The sequence below is a fragment of the Agelaius tricolor genome, unplaced genomic scaffold (genome assembly GCF_023055355.1).
Source record: "Agelaius tricolor isolate 1412-34295 unplaced genomic scaffold, bAgeTri1.0.p SCAF_63, whole genome shotgun sequence".
NCBI classification, from domain to species: Eukaryota; Metazoa; Chordata; class Aves; order Passeriformes; family Icteridae; genus Agelaius; species Agelaius tricolor.
The window spans coordinates 1,224,513-1,247,119 of record NW_027269323.1 but is presented as its reverse complement, the minus strand read 5'-3'; the positions used below and the strand labels follow the sequence as shown (position 1 = coordinate 1,247,119).

Sequence of the window (22,607 nt, the reverse complement as noted above, 5' to 3'; positions counted from 1 at the left end):
GGTTAACCTCACAACGCCCGCCTCCCCGAGCCGTTCCAGCCAATTAGAGGCGAGCCGGAAGTCGCGCCCTCTGACCCCGGGGCCCGCATGAAGCGGGAGCTCCCTCCTCTTCCTCCTCCTCCGCCACCGCCCCTCCCCCCCCCCCCACCCCCCACCCCTCCACTCCCCGGGCTCGGGCGGGTGCTGTGGGAGGCGCTGGGAGAGGACCGAGGGATCCTGGGACTGCTGAGGCGGCCAGGACAGGTGGGGAAGAGGGGGGGGGGCGTGGGGGATGGGAGATAGGGGGGGCTGAGGGTCCTAAGAGGGAATTGTGGGAGGTTCTTGGGGGGGTTCTTGGGGTCCTGGGTGGAGTCTGGTGGGGTCTTGGGGGTCTGGGGAGAGGTATTGAGAGGTATTTGATGGGGGGGAGATCCTGAGGGGTCCTGGAGGTGTCAGGGAGGCTCTGGGGAGGGGTCCTGGGGCATTGGTGGGGGGGGATCTGGGGGGTTGGATGGGTCCTAAGAGGGGTCTTGAGGGGGGGGGGTCGTGGGAGGGTCTTGGGGAGGGGTCGTAGGAAGGTCTTGGGAGGGTCTGGGAGGTCTTGGGGTGTTGTGTGAGGGGTTTTGGGGGGCCTGGGGGGTCCTGGCTTGGTTTTGGGGAGGGGTCTGGGGAATCTGCAGATGATCCCTGAGGGGGATTGGGGAGGGGTCGGGGGGAAGGCTTTGGGGAGGGGTCTTGGAAAGGCTCTGGGGGGGTTCTCAGGGGACATCCTGGGCTGGGCCTGATTGGGGTCTGGGGGCTCTCAGGGGGGTCCTGGTGGTCTCAGGGATTTCTGGGGGTATGGGGGACCTGGGGGGGGTTAGGGGTCCAGGGTGTCCTGGGCCAACCTTGGGGGGGCTCTGGAAGGGTTTGGGGTTCCTGGAGGGGGTCCTGGGGGGAGATTTGGGAGTCCCAGAGGGTCCCAGGCCCACCCTGAACCAGGGTCTGGGTGTTTTGGGGAGAGGGGGCAGAACAGGGGTTCCCAATCCCTGTTTTTGTGCAGGTCTCCCATTGTTCCCCCTCCCCAAAAAGCTTCAAGGGCCCCTTGAAGTGGCTCCTGTTCCTCCAGCCACTGCCCCCCTGATCCCCATGAGTCTGGGGGATTTTGTGGGGATTTTTGGGCATGTTGGGGGATTTTTTGGGCTTTGGGGGATTTTGTTGGGAGTTTAGGAGGAATTAGTGGGTTTTTGGAGAGAATTATTGGATTTTGGGGGGTTTTGTGGGTTTGGGGGGGTTTTGGATTTTGGGGAATTGTAGTGGGGTTTTGGGGGGGGCTTATAGAAACTTTGGGGAGTTCTTTTGAATTTTGGTAGATTTCACTGGGATTTTGAGGGATTCTCTGGGTTTTTTGAGGAATTTATTGGGATTTTTAGAGGATTTTGTTTTTAGTGAAAGTTTGAGGGGGCTTCACGGTTGAGGGGCTTTATGGTTGTCCCTGGGTGCGGGGAAGGGCTGAGAGGCACCAAAATCTCCTTAAAACCCCCAAAACTCCCAATAAAACCCACAAAATCCCAATTAAATCTCATAAAATCCCGTCAGAACACTCTAGAATTTCAGTAAAAGCTCACGCAATCTCTTGAAATCCCAACAAACCTGTCAAAATTCCAATTAGACCCGACAAACCCCCCCAAGAATATCTCCAAAACCACAAAAAGTCCCACAAAATCCCCCTAAGATCCAAAGAAATCCTGGCAACACCCAAACAGCCCAACAAAAACCCACCAAAATCTCCCCAAAAAAATCCCAAAAGAACCCAAACCCTCAAAGAATCCCACTAAATGCCCCCCAAATTCCAATAATATGCTCTCAAAACCCCTAAAAACTCAATAAAACCATGAAAAACTCCAGACTCCAACAAAATCCCCAGAAAATTACAGTAAAACCTGCTAAAATTAAAAAAAAAAACCAAAAAATTTCAATAAGCCCCCAAACACCCCTAGAAAACAACCCCCCACAGTGCCAATAAAATCCCCCAAAATCCAAGCCCCTCAAAATTCCTCAACTCCCCGAAAACCCTGTAATTACCTTCAAAAAACCCAGTAATTTCCCCTAAACTCCCAACAAAATTCCCCAAAGCTCAGAGAAGCCCAGTGTTCCCAAAAACCCTCCCGAAGGCCCTGGTCCCTGCCAGTCTCAGCTCAGTCCCGTCCTGGGCTGCAGCCAAACCCAGAGGTCCCCGAGCGACCCCAGCGCCGATCCTGGTGCCAATCCCAGTCTCGGCCTCAATCTCAGCCCATTTGGGTGATTTTAGGCCAAACTGGGCAGGTTTAGGTTGGGTTGCAGGTCCTTTGGAGTGATTTAAAGCCTTTCAGTGTGGATTTTAGGCCTCTTTGAATGATTTTAGGCTAAATCTTGTGGGTTTTAGGGTGGATTTTAGATCCCCTTGGGATGATTTTAGGCCCATTTGTATAGAGTTTAGGCCTGTTTGGATGATTTTAGGATAAACTGGGCAGTTTTAGTGTGGATTTTGGGACCCTTTGGCTGATTTTATGCCCATATTGGGAGAATTTTAATCCTGTGTGGGTGATTTTAGGTCCCTTGTTTTCGTGATTTTGGGCCCATTTGGTTAGATTTTTTGCTTCTTTGGTTAATTTTAGGTTGAACCAAGTCTTAGTAGGGTGATTTTAGGTCCTCTTGTGTTGGTTTCAGGCCTGTTTGGGTGATTTTAGGTACCTGTGGGTGATTTTAGTAAAAAACAGGTGGATTTTTTATGGTGGATTTATGCACATTTGGGTCATTTCAGGCAAAACCAGATACTTTCAGGGCTGATTTTAAGCCCATTTCAGAAATTCAGGGTGATTTTAGGCTGTTTTGTGTGGGCTGTAAACCACTTTGGGCAATTTTAGGCCCATTTGGTTGGATTTTAGACCCCATTGGATAACTTGAATCCCATTTGGCTGATTTGAGGCCAAACCTGGTGGATTTCTGCTGCACTTGAGGCCCTTTAGGGTGATTTTAGGCCAAACTGGGCCCTTTTAGGACCGCGTGTTCCCTTGACCCTGCCCCTTTTGCCTCGCAGTTTGGGAATGGGGGAGAGGGAGGAGGAAGAGGATGGAGAGAGGAAGAGGTGGAGTGGCAGCAGGAAGCAGCAGAGGAAGAGACAAGGGGGGAATCACATGGCCCTGGCGGTTCCTGAACTCACTGCAGCCCCGGGACCATCGCGCCCCATCCTGCAAGTGCCCGGGCAGGGGGAGCTCGGCCCCAAATCTGCCGGGGGCTCCCTGGGTTTGGGGGGGATGTCTGGAGCTGGCAGGGCTCCAAAGCCGAGCCGCAGATGGCCCTCGGGGGGACACTGGGGGGTCCCCGGGAGGTGTTTTTGGGGGTCCCGGTGTGGGTGGTGACAGGGCCCCAGCGAGGGGCGGGGGGATGTGGGTCCCCCCGCGGTGGGGGCTGGGCTTCCCAGCCGGGCCCTCCGAGCTCTGCCGGGGCTGCGTGGGGACCGCGCGGGAGCGGCGGCACCGGCGGGGGGCACCGGTTCTGGGGAGCCCCGGGAGAGCCGCGGCTTCCCCGAGCGGGAGCCCAGAGAGAGGAGAGCCCCAGAAGGGCAAAGCGGGGACCCCGAGAGGGGGGAACCCCTGGGATTGCCAGGACCCCAGCAAGTGGGATAGCTGGGAGTGGGGTTTGGGGTTCCTGGTGCTGGAAGTGGCTGCTCCCACTATAAGCCCAGTTGCTCCCCCCCATTTCCAGTTTCCTCAACACTCCCACTATGAGCCCAGTCACTCCCAGTCATTCCCTATGATGATGCAATTTGGTCCTAGCAAGATCTCACTTGCTCCCACTTTCATCTAGTGTGTTCCTAGTTCTCCCAGTTGCCCCTAGCTTAGTCCCAGTCATTCCAATATGGTCCCCGTCTCTCCCAGCATGGCCCCACTCACTCACACTTGCCCCCAGCATGATCCCAGGTCCTCTAGAGCATTCTCAGCCACCCCAGGGACTACTTCTATGGTGTCAAACACTTCCAGTATATCCCAGGTACCCTGAACTTTCTCATAGTTATTGCCAGGCACTTCTAGTTACCTCAGTGAACCTCATGGTTTACTTGCCCCTGTTTTTATCCCACTTGCTCCCAGTTCTTCTAATTATATCCCCAGTTGGCTCCCAGCACGGGCCTGGTAGCTGCCAATAACCCCCAATGAGGGTCCTATGACACTCACTCTAATCCCAGTATAATTCCAGTCACTCCCAGTCTGATGTCAGTTGCCCCCAGTGTGATCCCAGTTGTTCCCTGTCAATGCCAGAGTGACCCCAGTAGCCTCCAGTATGATCCCAATGAATCCCTGTCTCTCCCAGCGTATCCCAGTCACCCCCTGCATGCTCTCAGTTGCTTTCAGCACAATTCCAGTTGTCCACAGCCACTCCTAGTCAATCCCAGTATGATTCCAGTCACCCTCAGTATGATCCCAGTTGCCCCCAGCATAGTTCCAGTTGTTCCCAGTTCCTACAAGTATGATCCCAGTTGCCCCTAGAATAGTCCTAGTCCCTCTCAGCATGGTCCCTGTCACATCCAGTGTCCCCCAGTGTAGATTCAATCACTTCCAGTTTCTGTAGGGTAGTCCCAGTCATCCCCAGCATGGTCCCTGCTGTTCCCAGTGTTGTTCCAGTTATCCCTAGTATGGTTACAGACACTCCAAGTTGCCCCAGTGAGGCTCTAGTTACCTGAGAATTATCCCAGTCTTTTCCAGTTATTCCCAGTTGCTTCCAGTATGATCCCAGTTGTGAGCTCAGTCCGCTCAGCATGGTTCCAGTACAGTCCAGTTGATCCCATTTGCTCCCAATGTGTCCACAATTTCCTCCCAACATGGGCCCAGTAGCTCCCAGTAACCCCCAGTCAGGTTCCATTCACACCCATTGTAATCCCAGTAGCTCCCAGGGTGGTCCCAGTAGTGCCCATAGTCACTGCCAGTATGGTCCCAGTCACTCCTAGTATGATCCCAGTTGCATCCAGTGACTCCTAGATCCTCCCAGTATTATTCCAGTCATGCCCAGAGTGACTCCCTGTAACTCCTAGTGTGGTCCCAGTTGCTCCCAGTCACCTCCAGTATGGTTCCAATCATGGCAAGCACCTTTTCAGTCACCCCCAGTCTGATTCCAGTAGGATCCCAGTCACTCTTACATACTCTCAGTACTATTCTGCTTACTCCCTGTATTATCCCAGTATGACCCTGACATAGGCACACCTCCTGCCATTATCACTCAGCATGATTCCAGTGGCTCCCATTTACCCCCACTATCGTTTCAGTCTCTCCCAGTATAACCCAGTTGGTCCCAGCATGTTCCCAGTCACTCCCAGATACCCAGAGTTGCTTCCAGCCTGATCCCATTTGACCACAGCTACTCCCAGTCACCATTAGTGCAGTCCCAGTTGCTGCAAGTATGATTCAGTATGATCCCAGTCTGCCCCAGCATGGGCCCAGCTGCTTCCACTGTGATGCCTGTAGGATCCCAGTTGCCCCCAGCATGGTTCCAGTTTCTCCCTGTTCCTCCCAGTGTGAAGCCAGTTGCACCCAGTTGTCCCTAGTATAGTCCTAGTCATGCTGTGGATGATCCCAATCCCTCCCAACATGGCTCCAGTCATGCCCAGTTGCCACCAGTGCAGACCCAGTCACCCCCATTCCTTCCCAGTTGCCCACATTGTCATGCCAGTTCTCCCCAGCATGGTCCCTGTTGTTCCCAGTGTAGTTCCAGTCACCTCAGTTTGGTTACAGACACTCCCAGTATACCCCAGTTGCTCTCAGCATGCTTGTAGTAATTCCCAGTCATTCCCAGTTGCCCCATTAAGTTTCCAGTTACCCCAGTATAGCATAGTTCCTCCCAGTGATGCCACTCCTGGTATCCCCCAGCCCTCTCTGCATTCCCCCCTCCTGGATCTCCCAAGAGGAGCCCCAAGGGCTGTCAGTCCCCAGCAAGCCCCAGTGTGGATCTGCAGCCCCCAGTTTTCCCAGTTTGCTTCTCCTTCTCCCCGGGCCAGGTTCCCCCAGCCCCCAGCAGCTGGGAGCAGCCGAGAGCCCTGCGCTGCCCATCCCGACCTCTCCCAGCTCCATCCCCGCTCCTGCCGCGGGCTGCGAGGGCTGCGGGACCGGGGCACCGAGGGTGTGGCTGCTGCTGGGGGAGGAGGAGGAGGGATTGAAGTAGGAGAAGGAGGTGGGCTTAGGGAGGGGGAGGAGGAGTGGGAGGAAGAGGAGGATCAAGGAAAGGAGAAGGAACCATGAGGTTGAGCGCTCCCTGAATTCGCAGTCCTGCACCTGTGGGATCATCACCCCACCATCCTGCAGGTGACAGGGAAGGGGGACCTTGGCCCAGATATTCTGGGGGCTCTGTGGGTTGGGTTTTTTTGGGGGCAGTGTTTGGAGAATGTAGAACTGTACAGCTGAGTGGAAAAGGCCCCTTTTGGGGACATTGAGGGGTTCTGGTGACAGCCTGGAGGAGCAGAGCCCTGTGTTCCCCAGGAGCCCAAAGTGGGGAGCCCAGAGAAGGGGGAGTGCCGTGATTCACAGGACCTTCAACAAGGAGCTCCCCCACCCCAAAACAGAGAATAAGGGGAGAAGGCACCCTGTGACCCCGAAAAACCCCAGCATCCCTAAATGGGGAGACCAAGGAGGGGAGAACCTTTTGGATTCTTGGGATTCACAGCAGCCTGAGGAGGACAGTGACCGAGGAGAAGGGAGACCCACAATATGAGCATGACCCCAAGCATCTGGGACAGGGAGGAATCCCCAAAGACCAAAGGGGAGAGACCAGAGATGGGGAACTTCTGTGAGGCTTTTTCAGGGCTGAATCTTGGTGTTCTGGAGGAGTCTATGGACCCCAGATGTGCGGTGACTTCCAGAGATGGACTTGAGCAGAGGGACCTTCAAACTCGACATGCTTATCCCTTGTTTTCCCTCAAACCAGGATTTCCCATTCCCAACCCTTGGCAGGATGGAGAAGGAGGGTGCAAGGACAAGGAAGATGCCACGGAACACCCAGGCAGGTAAGGAGGAAGTCAGCGCCCCTTTCCCCCTCTCTCCTGCTCCATCTCCCAGCCCAGCACGGTCCCTGGCTGCAGGACAACCCTGCTGCCAAAGCTGTCCTGCTGGGGACGCACTGGGGGCATCTCCTTGCCCTTCCCTGTGGCACGGAGGCAAATCCCATCCTTTCCTTGTCCTTCCTATCCCAGACCAGGAGCTGAGGATGGAGGCCAGGGAGGACAAATCCCCATGGCAGAACCTCATGGAAGAGGCCATTTTGAGCAGCTCCACAGCACAGGAATCGAAGGGCAAAGAAAAGCCCCGGAGATCGCGCGCAAGGAGGGGCTGCAAACGCAGATCACGGGGATCTGAGGAGGAAAGATCCAACCTGGGCCGGGAAGGCAGCCAGGGATCGAGCCAGAGCTCGGACTTGGTGGTCCATGAGCAACATCATGATGGGGAGAAGCCCCACAAGTGCTTGGAGTGTGGGAAGAGCTTCAGCCGGAGCTCCGGCCTGATTCAGCACCAGAGGACCCACACAGGGGAACGGCCGTATGAGTGTGGGATATGTGGGAAGAGCTTCAGAGTCAGCTCCAGCCTGATCCGCCACCAGATTATCCACACTGGAGAACAACCCTACGAGTGTGGGGAATGTGGGAAGAGCTTCAGCCGGAGCTGCACCCTCATCCGTCACCAGGTGATCCACACTGGGGAGAGGCCCTATGAGTGTGATCAGTGCAGGAAGAGGTTTCAGCTCAGCTCCAGTCTCCTTGTGCACCAGCGTACGCACACAGACGAGAGGCCCTTCCGCTGCCCTGACTGCGGGAAGGGCTTCAGGCAAAACACCCATCTTGTCAGGCACCGGCGCATCCACACTGGGGAGAGGCCCCATGAGTGTGAGGAATGTGGGATGAGCTTCAGCCGGAGCTCCCACCTGATCTGCCACCAGAGGACCCACACTGGAGAGCGGCCCTATCAGTGTGGGGAATGTGGGAAGAGCTTCAGACAGAGCACCAACCTGATCCAGCACCAGAACATTCACACTGGGAAGAGGCCCTACAAATGTGGGGAATGTGGGAAGGGCTTTAGCCAGCGTGCCAACCTGGTCCAGCACCGGGTGATCCACACTGGGGAGAGACCCTACAAGTGTTCAGAATGTGGGAAGGGGTTTCGGATCAGCTCACATCTCCTCGTGCACCGTCGAACTCACACAGAGGAGAGGCCCTTCCACTGTCCCGACTGTGGGAAGGGATTCATGTACAACTCCACCCTCATCAACCACCAACGGATTCACACAAAGGAGAGGCCCTTCCGCTGCCCCGACTGTGGGAAGGGCTACAAGCACAATTCTACCCTGATCACCCATCGGTGCATCCACACTGGGGAGAGGCCCTACGAGTGTCCACAGTGTGGGAAGAGCTTCTCAAAGAGCTCAGCCTTGACCAAGCACCAACAGAGCCACCAGTAAGGGAAGCCCTGTGAGTGCCCCGATTTCAGGAAGAGCTTCGTGTGCTGCTCCAACTCCATCCCCCACTGGAGGACCCTTGTTGAGAAGAGCTCTGGTGACCCACATTCCCTGTGATCTATGTTGGAAGGCACCTAGCTGGTTATCCTTTTGTTTTGGCCTTCATTTTCTTCTGATTCATCTTCATCCCTTAAAAACAGGCAAAACAGGCTTGAAAAGAAAGAAACTGATCAAAGATATCTAAAGTCCCACCATTTCACAGTTGTTTTAGAGGGAATTTAGGATTTGGAGACATGATCTTGAGGATTTATGGGTTCTGGGAGGATTTTGGGCAGTGTTCTCCATCTCTTTGCACTGCAGAAACCAAGAGGGATCGATCTGCCTCCTCATAGCAACTCAGTCCCACTGAAAACCATACAGTTGTACACCAGAAGGGCTCAATCCCAACTCAAAATTGCTTGTTCCCTCCTCAAAAATCTCAATTGTGTGCCAAACTCACTTGATTTCAAAGCCGCCATGGTGAGAAGGGGTTGGAAGGAGACTGGGAGAAGTAGGATCCAAATTTGGAACGGTGGATTGAGATTGTGTGGGGCTGGGTGGGATGTATTTGATAGTAAATAAAACTTTTAGAGTTAGTGATTTCTGTCCCATTCATTTTCAGTCAGTTACAGTTCTGTTTCCGGAGTGCCACCTTGACAGCTGATTTGGTTTGTGTCCTCCTTTCTCTCCTGCCTCTCTTTGCCTGCTCTCTTTCTCTCTCAGTGCCTCCCTTGAGCCAGGACAGCTGCCACCAAAGACCCTACTTTGATTTAATTCTCAATGCAGGAGCTACAGCAACGATCGGTGAAGGCTGGCAGTGAAATGTCACTGTAAGATCTTGCTCTGCTTGGCTTTTGGCCCCTTCTTAAGAGCTCTGCCTTCGAGGGCAGGACACCTTTTCCTCAGGGGGAACTGGAATTCCAGACTCTTGGAGTGTGTGCCATGCAGGACCATACAGACTGGGATCATGCGGACTGGGATCATCTGGACTGGGATGGCTGCACCAGAACAATGTGAACTGAGGCAGTCCCACCCTGCCCAGGGATCCCTCCCAGTCCTGCACGGGGGCATAGCCAAAACTCTCCAGAGTGAACACGGAGGTCCTTAATTGATCCCGGTGCCAATCCCATTCCCAGTTTTGGTCTCAGTCTCTGTCCAGGAGCACTCCCAGTGTCAGTCCCAGTCCCAGTCTCGGTCTCAGTCTCGGAATGCTCCTGGAGCACTCCCAGTGCTGATTCCCGTCCTGGTGTTGATCTCGATCTCAACCAGCTGTGCTGGTCCCGGTCTCAGTTTGAGTCCCAGAGTGGTGCCAGTCTCGGTGCTGGTGCCACTTCTGGTTTCAGTCCCCATCTCAGTCTCGGTCTCTGAATTGTTCTGGTTCTAGTGCTGGTACCTGTGCCAGTCTTGGTCCTGGAGTGCTCCCTGTTCCAGCCTCAGTCCCAGTCCCAGAGCGCTGCCAGTCTCGGTGCTGATTCCAGTGCCAGTCTTGGTCTCAGTCCCGCAGTGCTCCAGCCAGTCTCCGTCCTGGTCCCAGTCCCAGAGAAGTCCTGGTGCCAGTGCTGGTCTCAGTTCCAGTCCTGGTCCCGGAGCACTCCCGGTGCCAGTCCTGGTTCTGAAGCACTCCCGGTAGCAAGTCCCAGTGTCAGTCTTGGTCTCAGTCTTTGTCCCAGTGCCAGTTCTGGTGCTGGTTTCAGTTTCGGTCCCAGTAATGGTGCCTGTCCCAGAGCGGTGCTGGTCTTGGTTCCGGTATCAGTTCTGGTCCCAGTCTCAGTCCCAGTCCCTGAGATTTTAGGCCCATTTAGGTGATTTTAGGCCAAGCTGGGCAGGTTTAGGGTGGGTTTTAGATCTCTCAGAGTGATTTCAAGCATTTTAGTGGGGATTTTAGGTCCCTTTGGATGGTTTTAAACCCATATGGGTGGATCTTAAGCCTGTGTGGGTGATTTTAGCCCCCTTTTCTTGGTGATTTTGGTTTCAGGATTCAAACAGTGTTGTCTTTCCCCACAGCTGTTCCTTCAGCTGGATTGGGAGGGCCTTTTGGCCTCTGGACGCACACTTCGGCTCCATTATTAGGACTGATGGATCCAAATCCTTAATCTCCAACAACAGTGGTATTTGGAGGTGCATCTCCTTTTTTCACAATTGTTTTTAAAACTGCAATATCAATAACTGTGCTACCCTGTCATGGGGTTGAATAATCACACCTTATTCATTATTGTTTAGTGACTTTAATTACATTAATTACTTTAATTCCTCCTTGATAATCTGCATCAACTCCTCCCATGACATGAATGCTTTTCAAAGCCAAGCTCCAGCGAGCAGTTATCAAACCAAAGTGTCCTGGAGGAATTGGAATTCCTGTGTCAATATTGATAATTCTCATTTGCTTTTGATTTATCCTAATTAATTATAATGCATGAAGGTCCAGCCCTGCAGCCTCTAGGAGGGCCCTGTCAGGGGCCATCAGACCAGAATAATTTCTCAGGAAGTTAAAGTGTCACTGTTCATGGTTGTATTTGCAATTTAAGTGCAGCCATGCACATCCAGGGGGTTTCCGTTTCCCAGGGGGCCCCTTGTTACCCTTGTTAAAGCTATAAAGCACATTTGTGAGATGGGTTCTCCATGGGGGCAGGTTCCCATCTCCCCCTATTTTCAACTGCTCTTTGAATAACCCTTTTACCCATTCAATCAATCCAGCAGATTGTGGATAGTCTGGTGTATGAAAAACCCAGCAGTCTTAATCACTGTATTTTTCACAGTAACAGACAAAGCATTCCATGTCACAGTATCAGCAAACCCCATAAAAATAGCCAATTTCATCTGTTTCTCCTTTATTTGTTGTATACAATCTCACAAAGTTTACCACTGACATTCAGGTCCTGGCCAATGCTTTTCTGTAGGATATTTAGTGCTAGATCCTTGAGCAGTCACAGGTGGTAAATCAGAATTGTCAGCATTATTTCACATTATTATTATTTTCTATATAGATAAAGATATAGATAGAAACATAGATAAATAAAAATATATGTTTAAAAATATATATTAAAATGTTATATTTTATTACATATATGTGTATAGTTATTTATTATATTAATATTCTTTCACTTGAACAAATTAATATAAGCTCAAGGTTAAAATCTTCTGCTGTTGCTCCATGTGAGAGCGACAACAACTGGTCCTTCTGTTGGTGCTGTTAACAAAATTCATCTTCATCTTTACCCACTCACAAGTTGTTTTCCTTTCTCCATATGCAATTTTTGGATGCATTTTAATACATCCAGTGGTTCAGCTTCTTTAAACTGACTGCCCCATTGCTCACACGGTGTTCTGACCTCAGTCCACTCCAGAGTCAGCAAACTCTAGGGAAGGGCTTCCCATCTGTGAATTTCAAATGGGACTGATTCCTTAAATTTACATTTAAGAAGTGACATTTTGTTGTGATCTGGCCAGACTATGCCAGTTTTGTTTCACGAGTGGGCAGGGTCAGCACCAAAGAAACAAACATGAACTGAAGGAATCAGTGTAATTTACTGTAGTTCAAAGCAGCAAAGAATCACAGAAGGAGAAGCTCAGCAATGCACCCAATCATCACTACCAAAGATTACCTGCAGTGATTAAGATCCATCACTGTTGTGGTGAGGATGGCTGCAGCAAACCTCTTTGGTTCCCTAATTTCAGGGCAAGGGTGACGAAAATGAAAAGGAGTGGGTTCGATGGAGTTGCTGGAAAGAACTTTAATAAAGGGTGAAAAACAGCAAACGTGGAGTAGCTGAGCACAGTGTGAGGGGCAGCATCCAGAGACCCAAAACAAAGGGGAAGCAGCAACATATACACTTGGGGGTGGAACATTCTGGAACTATAACCATATAGGGGAAACAAGTAATCAATAGGGGAGCAGAACTTGGACAACTTAACATAATAACACCAAGGGCTTATGGGGGAGCTCTCAGGCTCACCTAAGTCAAACAAATGATTCCCAGGGCTTGAAACTAATGCCCAGTTCTTTTGGGGTAAAATCTGGCTGACTTTGAGTCACAGCTGGGCCCATTTCCACATCTCCCCCTTTCTGTTTTCTAACAAAAATGGAGCTGAAAAAGCTTTGCAAAACTATAAAAACATCCAAACAAGCATGGAACAACCAACACCACAACAACAACAACCAAGAAAACTAACAGTCCTGTCTTGACTAAAGACATCATCCAACCCTTCAGTCCCCAGGATTAGAAGTGTTTATTCAACCAGTCTTTGTTTTCCACTTGAAGCTTCTTGAACCCTCCCCTCAGCACTAGAATGCTGTTGTGAATTGACTTGCTGGCTGGAGAGGTTCATGAAACGCATTCCCTCAAAGTCCTCACAGCTGTGCTCGTGTGCCAAGAGTAGAAAGTCTATTGCTGCCCTGTTCTGCAAGGTGGTGTGTCTGATGGTATCTACGTCTGACAGCAGGCCACTCAGTGCAAGGGAGGTAGCATTGGTTTGCTCACTTAGGCACCCAAGATGGTCTAATTGTCCTAATGTTAGCCATCAGGAACACATAATCACAGAATGATTATATGCAGGTGCTTTTATTGAAGAGCTCCGGGTGTCAGGGGTACAGACCCAAATCTGACTCCAACATGGGTTCAGGATGAACATGTTTTTATACCCTTATTGTTATATAACTACATATTAATTATTAAACTTATATTGTTCTATTGTATACATTGATTTCATCCAAGCATGGATTTTTGTAATTTCCATCAAACCCCCCCAACATAGTTTCTCATGATTCTTTTTATGATTAAACAGTAATTATATCCAATTACCAAACAATCATCGCATCTAACAATCATATCATTTATGATAATCATTAAATTATTGTACAGGTGCAGCCTAATATTTTCCCTGGGTCTCCCTCAACATTTCCCCAGGACCTACCAGGTCCTTTATCCTTCCTTTCTAACTCCCCTGAATATTCTATTATTTTAGAAACATTTTATCCCTATACTATCACTAAGGCTTTGGATGCAGCCACCCAAGGGAACAAGATGGAGGCCGATTTTGTCTTGTTTTTACTCCAATACATAACATTGTCTTTGCAATCAGATTCAAAGTAGTGCATAGATCTTTTCATTCTATCTCTTTGGCTATGAATCATTTTCATGTTGGGTGCCAGCAAGGTAAGCCTCTCCAAGCTACAAAGTCCGCCTTTGATGTGTGAAGCCATACTGGGCCATGCTCTGTCCCTGCAAATAAGAAACACCTGTCAAGAATATTTTGCAGGTTGAGGAGTTTTTGCAAGACAAGGGCCATATTCAGCCGATGCACAATCCAGCCTGCTTGTAATAATGAACAAGGGACACGTTCACAAACAATGAATAATGGACATATTCAGAAATGGGGTCGGTATATCCTTGAAAAAGATACAAGAAGAAGAATCATTAGACTCAGCAAGTTTGTCAGTGAGCTTGGGAAAGTAGGAAAATGTGAGCCATGGGTGAGCCAGAAGACCACAGCAAGACGTGTGAAAAATTAGATGATCCAATCAGCATTCTAATTTAGACGCATGAACAGCTAGGATTAACCAATCATGTATTAGCTAGAGACACGTGGACAGCAGAGATTTATTATAAGTATAGTCTTTTTAGGGATAATAAATTTGGCTTCACTGGATCATATTGGTTATGGTGTGATGTCCCTGTACCTCTGCACCCCACATTTCTGGTGGAGAATGCAGGCAGGCCCCATGTCGTAGCACGAAAGGGACTCGAGGCTGGCAATTTGGCTGCTGTGCAGAGGATCGGAGCCAACCCTTGAGGAGTGGAGAAGCCTGTCGAAAGTATCCTCACTGCCCCAGAGAGAGCAAAAGGTTACTGGAGCTCCAATCGTAGATGACTTGAATCTCGCCCTGATCAAGGTGAGTGGCTGGGGAGGAGATGGGGTCTGAACATGAAAGGGAAGGTGTTCAGAAACTCCTCCAACATATCCTCTCTAAGAGAGAACCAAAGTACGATGCTTTCAATTTGAAGGGACTATTACACTGGACTTGGGACCATAATCTCATAGCAGGACCACAGGTTGCTTTTGAGATTTTGACATGGGAAGCTGTGGGTTGGATGTTGTGGGCCTGTATTGCATCTGGTGAGAGTGAGGCAAAAGAGGCATCTAAATATGCTACTTTGTGGAAAACTATCATAGAGGTGTTACGAGCCTTAAAAGCAGAGAGGAAAGCTGCTGCTGCGGCTTGTGCAGCCCTTGCCTCTGAGTCAGAACAGCCTCAGGCATTTCCATAACTTCAGTTCAGCAACTGTTTTCTACCACCTTAGATATTCCCTCACACAGCCCACAACCCCTCAGCTCAGAATCGAGCATTACACGGACTGCCACTCCAGCTCAGAGCGGGAATGAGGAAGCCGCTGCCTCTTTGGGGGGGTTAGCCTGCAGACCAAAGGACAGCTGTACTCAGAGCGAACAAACTGTTGATAACAGTAATTTAGAAACTAAACATGCTGAAAGTGAAAAGGATAAGGAAGGATATGTTATTATGAGTAATGCTTCTATTGAAGAGGATTTAAAATCTTTAGTGGACAATTTGCAAAAATTGGTAATTCAACAAAAGGATTCAGTTGTCCCCAAAAGAGACTACTCTTCTGAGAAAATGGACTTGCCAATGATAGTAGGTTCAGACACACAACCAGGAAAGCGGTTACCACCCTCTCATTTTGTCTCTGAGCCAGTATTCAAGCCGGATAAATGAAACCCTCCTTCTCATGCTGTAAAAAATGTGGAATTAGAGTTGAAATGTGACCCTGAAATAGAAGCAGCTCAGAAACGAAAGTGGAAGGGAGTTATTACAGAAGCTATTATAGAAGGGACTTTTCTCTCAAATGATGGAGAGGCTTTTCCTGTAGTAACTAATGCTGCAAGTAGAGTTTGGGAACCTTTCGATTGGAAGATTTTAGAAAGGTTGAGAGCTGCAATTTCATTTAAAATCCCAACTTGCACAGTCACTTCTGCAGTATATTTTTACATCTAACACTAATTCTGGCTGATGGGCATACCCTAATAAGACTTATAACGCCACCCCATCAGCAGGTGATGTTTCATAAAAGCTGGGAGGAAAAGTGTGCTCAGGAAGCACCTAGAGTGCAGGGTGATCCTCTGTATGGTTTAACAGCACAACAGCTACTTGGCCAAGGGCCCTGGGCTACTGCCACTGCCCAGGCTAGGAGCACTGATCAAGTCTTGCAGATGAGCCAACAACTAGCATATAATGCTATCCTTGCACTTCCAGATGGGTTATGTACTAAGTCTTTTACACAGATTCACCTAAGAATGAATGAGGACTTTGATAAATTTGTAGACAGATTGCATGAAGCTATCTATGATCATCCTGATTTGGATTCAGACACAAAAGTACATTTGTTTAATATGCTTGCTTTTGACAATGCTAATGATCAAACTCGACAGATTTTGGGAACATTAAGGAAGGGAGCTGATGTTACAGAAATGCTGGAACTTATGGCTAGAACTACAGAAAGACAAAAAACGGCCTATGTAGCTGCTGCAGTACAGGATGCAGTAAAACCTTTGCTTTCTAAACTGCAAAAGAGACCCAAATGAAAGAACATTAAATGCTTTGAATGTGGTAAAATCAAACATGTTAGGAGTCAGTGTCACTCTGCAACTGTGAAAAAATTTTGTTCTATCTGCAAAAAAGATAACCACAATACTAAAGAATGTCAGTTCCAGGTAAACTAACTTAGGAGTGCATTATCTCCGCAGGTAAAGAAACAAGTACGGAGAGCTGCCTGGATAGCTCAGCCTCCCATGGAGGAGGAGGAGGACTTTACTCACTCAGATCGTCAACTTCTGGAAGCGCTGGAGTGGATGTGGAAACCGCAGTAGACGTGACCATCACGGACTCTGCTGTGCACCTGATAGATACCAATGTAAAAGGACCCTTGGGGGATGAGCTTAGTGCTTTTCTGTTAGGGAGATCATCTGCCAGTAAAAAGGGATTGGATGTAATTCCTGGGGTTATTGATGCAGACTATCAAGGGGTTGTTAAAATTATGGTTAGAACATTTTTCCCTCCTGTATCTATTCCCAAAGGTTCACAAATTGCTCAGCTTGTTCCTTTTAAGTCTTGTGTCCCCTGTACAGGCTACAAGGAACGGGGAACAGGAAGCTTTGGTTCCACAGGTAAACCAGAAGTATATTGGGCCATGGACATTACAAGAGGTAAACCAGACAAACAGGTAACCCTGACACATCTTAATGGTGATTCTATTACTAAGAAACTCATAATTGACACTGGAGCAGATGTAACCATCATTTCAAACACAATATGGCCAAAACATTGGGCATTGGTCGATCCTACTTTAGGTATTGCAGGTATTGGAGGGACTCAGGCAACTCAGATGAGCAGGGAAGTAATTACTTTTACTTTCCCAGATGGAGTGAATGTATCTACAAGGCCTTATGTCATGCAAACTCCTGGTACTTTACTAGGTTTGCTTGGTAGGGATCTGTTAAGCCAGTTAAAAGCTACCATTGTTATGCAGCCTTTTTAGCAGCGGCCACTGGAAGGCAGCAGATCCTCAAAATTAGCTGGACCACTGATACACCTGTGTGGATTGATCAGTGGCCACTGTCAAAGGAAAAGCTGCCCATAATCCAACAATTAGTGCAAGAACAGCTTGAGGAAGGGCACATAAAGCCATCCACTAGCCCTTGGAACGCTCCAATTTTTGCCATCCCGAAAAAGAGGGGGAAATGGAGGTTGCTACATTACTTACGTGCTGTTAATGCAGTAATGCTAAGTATGCATGCCTTGCAACCTGGTCTTCCAGCTCCTACTATGATACCTGAGTCATGGAATCTATTGATCATTGATCTCAAAGATTGTTTTTTCACCATTCCCTTGCATCCACATGACACAAGTAATTTTGAATTTTCTGTTCCATCTATCAATAAGGCAGAACCCTACAAAAGGTATGGATGGGTTTGTTTGCCCCAAGGCATGCGAAATTCCCCTACGATGTGCCAAATTTATGTCGCTTGGGCATTAGAACCTGCTCGGCAGCAATTCCCTGAGTATATCATCTATCACTGCATGGATGATATATTAGTGGCTGGAAAACAATTAGACTCTGTTCTAAAAACCATGACGGTTTTGCTAGAGGAAAGGGGTTTAAAAATTGCTCCTTGGAAATATCTTGGGTGGCAGATTGATCAGTCAATAGTCAAGCCACAGAAACTCACCATTACCGCTGAAATTAAAACTGTACATGATGTCCAGAAGTTAGTGGGGGATATTCAATGGATTAGAACTATTTGTGGGATAACTAATGAAGAACTTGAACCATTAATACAGTTACTAGGTACTTTGTCTCAGGCAGATGAACACCAGACACTGGATAAAAAACAACAGTAGGCCTTGGATCACATTACCACAAAGGCTGCTACATCACATGCACATTGTCTGATCGAGGATGTTCCAGTTCAACTGATGATCATCAATCAAAGCAAGGAGGATGACAATTATGCTAAGCATCCTTTCACCTTGATTTGTCAAGGGTTAAAACTCGAGCTAATCCTTTAGTTATTTTGGAATGGGTATTTTTACCTGTAAAACAATCTAGAACTATTACTACTCGACTGGAACTTTTTGCTCATTTGATTATGAAGGGCAGAGGGAGAATGTTGGAAATCTGGGGACATGAACCATATGCAATTTTAGTACCATTGGCTAACTGGTATCTTGAATGGGGAAGTAGGCATTCTGTTTCTTTACAGATAGCTTTGGCTGCATATGATGGTAAAGTTCACAATACTTATCCATGGCACCGGGTGTTATCTTTATTGTAGCATCAGCATCTGGAGGACAGACCCTGGAGATCTTACTGTCCGGTGTCTGGGCAGACAGTATTTACAGATGCAGGTAAAAGGTCAAAAAAGGCTGCCTGCACTTGGCAGCAAGGCAAAGTGTGGAAAAAGCATGTCATTTTTGGAGAGGTAAAAGATACGTTCCAGACATTAGAATTGAAAGCTGTGATTTGGGCTTTTGAAAATTGGAATAATGAGGCCATTAACATTGTTTCTGATTCGCTTTATGTAGTTGGCTGTGTCCAATGCCTAGAAAGAGCAGTACTTTAGGAGGTGAGTAATGAGCATTTGTATTCCCTTTTAAGCTGATTGCTTAAAAACCTGAATCAACGAGGGCAGGAATACTTTATTACTCATGTTCATAGTCATCAAGCTCTCCCTGGTCTGTCTGAAGGTAACGCTCGAGCTGATCGGTTTGTAGCCACTGTCTGGCCAGTGCCAACCTCTGATAAATTTCAGCAAGCTAAAACTTATGCATTTCTTCATCAATCTGCAAAAATGTTAGTTAAACAATTTGGTATTCCCCTTACTGATGCTTCGGGTATTGTGCGATCCTGTCCTGATTGTCAACGAGATGGCACTGGTTTAGGCACTGGTGTTAACCCTAGGGGTACTCAACCCTTGCAATTATGGCAAATGGATGTAACTCATGTAGCAGAATTTGGTCAGAAAAAGTTTGTACATGTTTGCATTGATACCTATTCTTATGTTATATGGGCTACTCCCTTAACAGGTGAGACAGCTCATCATGTTGAGAAACATTTGTACAATTGCTTTGCCATATTAAGTATCCCCTTAGTAATGAAGACTGACAATGGTCCTGCTTACTGTTCCTCAAGATTCAAACGTTTCTGTAATTTATGGGGTATTTGACATGACACTGGTATTCCTCACAATCCTACTGGTCAGGCAATTATTGAGCATGCCCATCAGATGTTCAAGGGCATGCTGCAAAAACAAAAAGGGGGAACTACAGGGTTATCCCCTGAGGAAAAAACAGCTAAAGCCATTTTTGTGCTTAATTACCTTAGAACAACAGGAGATAGGGAAGATCCACCTATTCTTGTGCATCGTGCCCTCACACGTAATCCAAGTGAGGAACTGCCTGACGGTATTCAGGTCATGTTCAAAAGTCCAGAAACAGGGGTGTGGGAAGGATCAGCTACAGTAAAATTAATAGGAAGAGGTTATATGTGCTTACTTACAGATAAAGGCATTCATTGGATTCCAGCCAAGTGGGTGAAGCCCTATCTGAAACCATCGTCATCAACCCATGCTGTGTCCAGAGGCGGAGAATCGGCAAAAGCACCAATTCCAGAGAGCCCTGAATCTGATTCTTCAACCCCTGACACCTGAACAACAGTCTGAATATCTACCAAGCTTGCTGGAGTATGCTGAGGGAGTACTAGCAACTCCACATAGGCTTAATACACACGGGTTAGATATACACAGACTTCTTTTACCTTCACTTTCATCACAGGTTGTAAATCAAATAGAAAATGCTTGTTATCTGCATGGTTGTGTATGTAAGCTGTGGCTTAAGGTTCATTGTATAAAGTGTAACTTAAAAACCCGGCGACAAGTTCGTCAAGAACATAATTTAGCAGTGGCTCGAGGGAAAAAGCAAAAATTTAGGCCCATTAACCTGATATGCAATAACTGGTTTCACATACTTAACACTATTACCCTGAGAGTAGCATTAGCATTAGCTAAATTTTTAGGGCGTAACTCAGGAGGATATCAGAGTTTTCTCCAGGATGCATCTTTGATAGAAGTATATGAGCAAAGATTGTTACTGTGGGTGCAGTTTAACCTTGCTTTAATTTCTATAGTAAACCAAATTGTACTAGATAGCAAGATATTAGCTACTGAATGTGGAGTAGGAATAGCAATACCACAAATACATCACTTTGGAGATTTTGAGTGGAACCGAGCTAAAGCAATTTGGGCAAAGCACAGGCGTGATCAAAGACAACAGCAACAATGGCAGCAATCTGGCAAATATTAACAATGGTGCTCAGTGTAGTGATTAAGGAAACACAGGGAGTATACAATATAGAGCAGCGAGCTAACATGTGGGTTACATGGGCTAACAGAACAGGGCAAGAATCTTTCTGCTTATCACCAGCTACACCTTCTGACCCATTTCGCACCTGTTTAATTGGAATTCCCTTAGACACAATGGAAGAATTGGAAATTGGACCAGAGCTCAAATTTATGGCAACTTAAGTAAGGCCTGGTCAAATTGGTGTACCACTAATCAAAATGGGATGATCACAGAAAATTGGTGTGAAAAACAAAAAATCCCTAGAAATCCTTTAGGAGCTCAGGCATTTACAATCACTCAAGGTTTAAATACTACAAGTCAGGAACCACAGGAACTGGATATTTTGGGATCAGTGCCAGGAAATTATTGTTTGTTCTTTGAGTACTACAAAGGTAAAGAGCTGATTAGGGAGAAGTCAGGAAAAACCGGAGATGATAGTGCTTGGATATCTCCTGTTTTCTTCATGGTATTACAATAGCACGGCATACTGTGCCAATTGGACATGGTCTGTATCCTTAAAACAAAAATCAGCAAGCATGTTACCTCCTGGAGTTTTTCTCATTTATGGCGAGAGAGCCTGGCCTGCAATTCCTCAGAAAGCATTAGGAAGACTGTGCTATTTTGGGAAATTGACACTGTTTGCCCCTAGCATTCAACAGATGCTTGATATCAGGCACAAATTCCACCGTCCAAAATGTAGTGTGCATCTACTAGGCTCAGACTGTAAGGATAATGTAGAATTGTGGAATAGGCCCTCAGTTATACTGGCATCACTTTTTACACCAGGAGTAGCTTCATCACAGGCCCTTACACAATTAAAACGATTGTCTTGTTGGACAGGAAAACAAATTAACATTATATCTGAAATACTGAATGAGCTCACCACTGATGTAGGTAGCATACGCCAAGCTGTGTTACAGGATAGGGCTGCTATAGATTTTTTGTTGCTAGCACAAGGACATGGGTGTGAAGATTTTGAAGGGATGTGTTGCATGGATCTCTCTAACCACTCTGAATCTATTCACAAGAAACTGTCATTGCTTAAGGAGAATATGAAAAAGCTCACAGCTGTTGAGAATTCTTTTGATGAGTGGCTAAAATCCTGGGGAATAACAGGCTGGCTCAAGGACTTAGTACGCTTTGGCATTATGATACTTTGTATTCTTTTTTCAATTCCGCTTATAGTGCCTTGCTTACTATGCTGTGTGCAGAAAATAATTGACCGTGCTTTTAAATCAGTCTGGCTTGTGCAAAAACAAAACCAGGGAACTGTTGAGAGCTTTTTGCAGATTGAGGAGCTCTTGCTAACAATGGCCATATTCAGCCGATGCACAATCCAGCTTGCTTGTAATAATGGACAATGGTCACATACACAAGCAATGAATAATGGACATATTCAGAAATGGGGTCGGTATATCCTTGAAAAAGATACAAGAAGAAGAATCATCAGGACTCAGCAAGTTTGTCAGCAAGCTTGGGAAAGTAAGAAAAATGTGAGTCATGGGTGGGCCAGATGACCACAGCAAGACAGGTGAAAAATTAGGTGATCCAATCAGCATTCTAGTTTAGAAACGTGAACAGCTAGGATTAACCAATCATGTATTAGCTAGAGACGTGTGGACAGTAGAGATTTATTATAAATATAGTCTTTTTAGGGATAATAAATTTGGCTTCACTGGATCATGTTGGTCATGGTGTGTTGTCCCCGAACCTCTGCACCCCGCAATGTAAGGCAATTAGATCGGTTCTATGATGTAATTTTATGGAGTCCAGTGGGGAACCTTCTCCCTGCCTTCCTCCTGGTTTATCTCCTGTTGCTCTGTCCTGCTCCCCATGCTGTGAGTGTCAGGCAGGGGGGGTGGGGAAGTTGGCAAGAGACAAAGACCACTCACCGCTGAAGTGGCTGCCAGAACTCGGGCTGGCTCTTAGAGCTCCGGTGCCACGCCAGGAGAGGGGAACTGCCTTGGTATGGGGATTTACCAGAGGCAGAACCTTTATAGCCACTTGCTCTACGGTACCAGACACAAGCCACGACAGGGAGCAGGCAGAAGAGAAAGGAGGAGGTGCTCCGTCTTGAAGTTCCACATGGAACAGTTTAACCCACATGAAGGGATCAGGACAAAGAGCCGGTAGCTCTATTGTGCAAGGGATTTTGTACAGATACAAGTCAGGGGGTGGATACAAACAGCTAACCAATAGGGAATCCTCAGGGCACCAGTGAGGGGAT

General features: G+C 47.8%; 1 protein-coding gene across 3 annotated transcripts; it reads left to right on the top strand.

The window, feature by feature from the left end:
* The first annotated feature begins 72 nt into the window (after positions 1–72).
* On the top strand, positions 73–22,060 carry LOC139605265 (zinc finger protein 436-like). 3 transcript variants are annotated; one of them, XR_011684304.1, is made up of 4 exons: positions 73–243; positions 6,910–6,988; positions 7,175–14,359; positions 16,228–22,060. XR_011684304.1 is itself a non-coding variant. In XM_071456630.1 (3 exons), exons 1-3 carry the CDS (start codon positions 88–90, stop codon positions 8,431–8,433), a joined length of 1,494 nt encoding a protein of 497 aa, XP_071312731.1. In that variant the 5' UTR covers positions 73–87; the 3' UTR covers positions 8,434–22,060. The 3 variants fall into 3 exon arrangements, 1 of the variants encoding a protein (XP_071312731.1); XR_011684305.1 differs by having other exon boundaries at positions 7,175–18,606; positions 19,541–22,060; XM_071456630.1 differs by having other exon boundaries at positions 7,175–22,060.
* Positions 22,061–22,607: the final 547 nt, after the last annotated feature.

Bases quoted from the DNA above. Each gene is read 5' to 3' on its own strand.
- LOC139605265 (XM_071456630.1), top strand. From the start codon at position 88: ATGAAGCGGGAGCTCCCTCCTCTTCCTCCTCCTCCGCCACCGCCCCTC. The intron at 244-6,909 runs GTGGGGAAGAGG...CCCTCAAACCAG, and splicing joins TGCTGAGGCGGCCAGGACAG to GATTTCCCATTCCCAACCCT. The intron at 6,989-7,174 runs GTAAGGAGGAAG...TTCCTATCCCAG, and splicing joins GCCACGGAACACCCAGGCAG to ACCAGGAGCTGAGGATGGAG.